The sequence below is a fragment of the Limulus polyphemus genome, unplaced genomic scaffold, assembly GCF_000517525.1.
Source record: "Limulus polyphemus unplaced genomic scaffold, Limulus_polyphemus-2.1.2 Scaffold6892, whole genome shotgun sequence".
Classification (NCBI taxonomy): Eukaryota; Metazoa; Arthropoda; class Merostomata; order Xiphosura; family Limulidae; genus Limulus; species Limulus polyphemus.
Window position 1 is genome coordinate 28,800 of NW_013672502.1, and position 1,839 is coordinate 30,638.

The following is a 1,839-nucleotide window of genomic DNA, read 5'->3' on the forward strand; positions in this document are numbered from 1 at the left end:
TGAGCTTAATTATCTACCTATTTCAATAAGCGGATAAGCATAGTATCAAAGGCGGAGCTTAATTATCTACCTATTTCAATAAGCGGATAAGCATAGTATCAAAGGCGGAGCTTAATTATCTACCTATTTCAATAATTCGGTAGTTTTTGATTACTGAGAGAAGAATTGTAAATATGAGCACTAAAACTTCAGTTTATTTGATCCTGTGTTGCTTTTTCTGCTTTCGTAGTCACAGATTATATCTAAATTTGTCTACACAGATATATATATATATATAAACAGACACATATACTCACCTGCAAGAAACAGAAGAGATCCAACACCGAGTATAACGTACGTGAACACCTGCAGATTAGAATATATATAAGTGCTTTTTTTTTCAAGTTCACTTCAATTTTTCCGGTCAATAAACGCTATAATATTTACGTTTTGTTTTATGTTTAAGTCACGTGTTATTTGTTTAGTTATTAAGCTAATTTTTATCAGTTTCTTTTAGATAATCAAATAATAATAATAAGTGAGCTATACACGTACCCAGATCGAAACTAAAAATCAACCTAGCCACAACATAGCAAATCAAATATGCCATTCTCACGGATTTACTTGTAAAGATTAGAATACATTGTTTCATCACTTGGGTATCAATTGCAACGGAAAAAATGATAAATAAATCTTACTAATCTTCCGTTGAGAAACTCTTTCGTTGTAGGTGAAGTCCCAAGAACCCACATCATGTAGCCGATCGTCGCGCCACCTAGTAACTGTAAAATGAATTATCATTATAGTTCAATTTACTACAATCATTTTCTGCCCTACATGTAGTTTCTAATTATCGTACGTATTACTATTCCCAAATTCTCGTCACGATTTCACATAGCAATGGTTTACGTAATAATCGTGATTTACTGTTAAGGTACAGAATAAAAAAATTGTTGCTGGTGTAGAAAAGCTAAGTTTATATATTTATGTCTTCAACTAAAGCAAATTTCAAATGTACAATGTTTACTTTTAACCGATTTGTAAATCAAACACATACGGGTGACACGAGTATACCTAGCTGTTTCGAGAATGTTGAATCAGTTGGCAGGTTGAACAAATATTTGGCGGATGTCCTTTTATTGTATTAAGGGCAAGATAATACATTTCGGTTATCGTAATTTTTGATCATAGGTTTAATACAGATGAGAATCCTTACAATAGTTTATTTGAAGAAAATGTTCTTGGGAAGTGGTTGATAAGTTACTTAAACCATCAGTGCTGTGTTGGTAGCGGTAAAGTTGATAGAACGTTAAATTTTATTTAAATTTTACAAATCAAGGTAAGTAATTTAAACAAATTACAAGTAAAAGGCTTCACTTTGAGAACTGTGTACAGTTTTGTTTTCTTATCTAAGAAAGGATATTGAATTATTGGAAAGGATTCACAGGAGTGCTACTAGATTATTATATAGGGATAGGTTAAGATTTCTAGGGGTTGATACGGAGCTTTATGTGGGGGGGGGGGGGCTATATGATTGGGTCTGGAGCATGCTTTCAAGAAATATGTTTTAAATCCTACGATTCAAAAAAAGAAAAGAAAATGCATACAACAGGGGATGGGGTTGGTAATGTGTTTTCCCAAGTGTTTCTGATTACCCTTTGTTACTCCTTGACTTATATTTTTTATCTCCTAATCACCCCATCCCTTTAAATCAATCTCTGTTCTTTTCACTAATTTACTCTCGATGAAATAAGGGTAAGAGGTGATCACTAAACCAACTCTAGTGTGGTTGACGTATCATTACATTTTTCTTTACTTAGATGTGATCCACTTCACCAGCTCTACTGTGGTTGACGTATT

At 33.0% G+C, this 1,839-nt stretch overlaps 1 protein-coding gene across 2 annotated transcripts in view; it reads right to left on the reverse strand.

Moving 5' to 3' along the window:
- Positions 1–1,839, reverse strand: part of LOC106474164 (CD82 antigen-like) — a 34,549-nt gene that overhangs the window by 20,726 nt on the left and 11,984 nt on the right. For both annotated transcript variants that reach the window (XM_022402534.1, XM_013934856.2), the window contains exons 2-3: positions 678–761; positions 297–345 (exon numbers count right to left, since the gene is read on the reverse strand). In XM_022402534.1, coding sequence (XP_022258242.1) covers positions 297–345; positions 678–761 — 133 coding nt within the window. The remainder of the gene's footprint in view (positions 1–296; positions 346–677; positions 762–1,839) is intronic.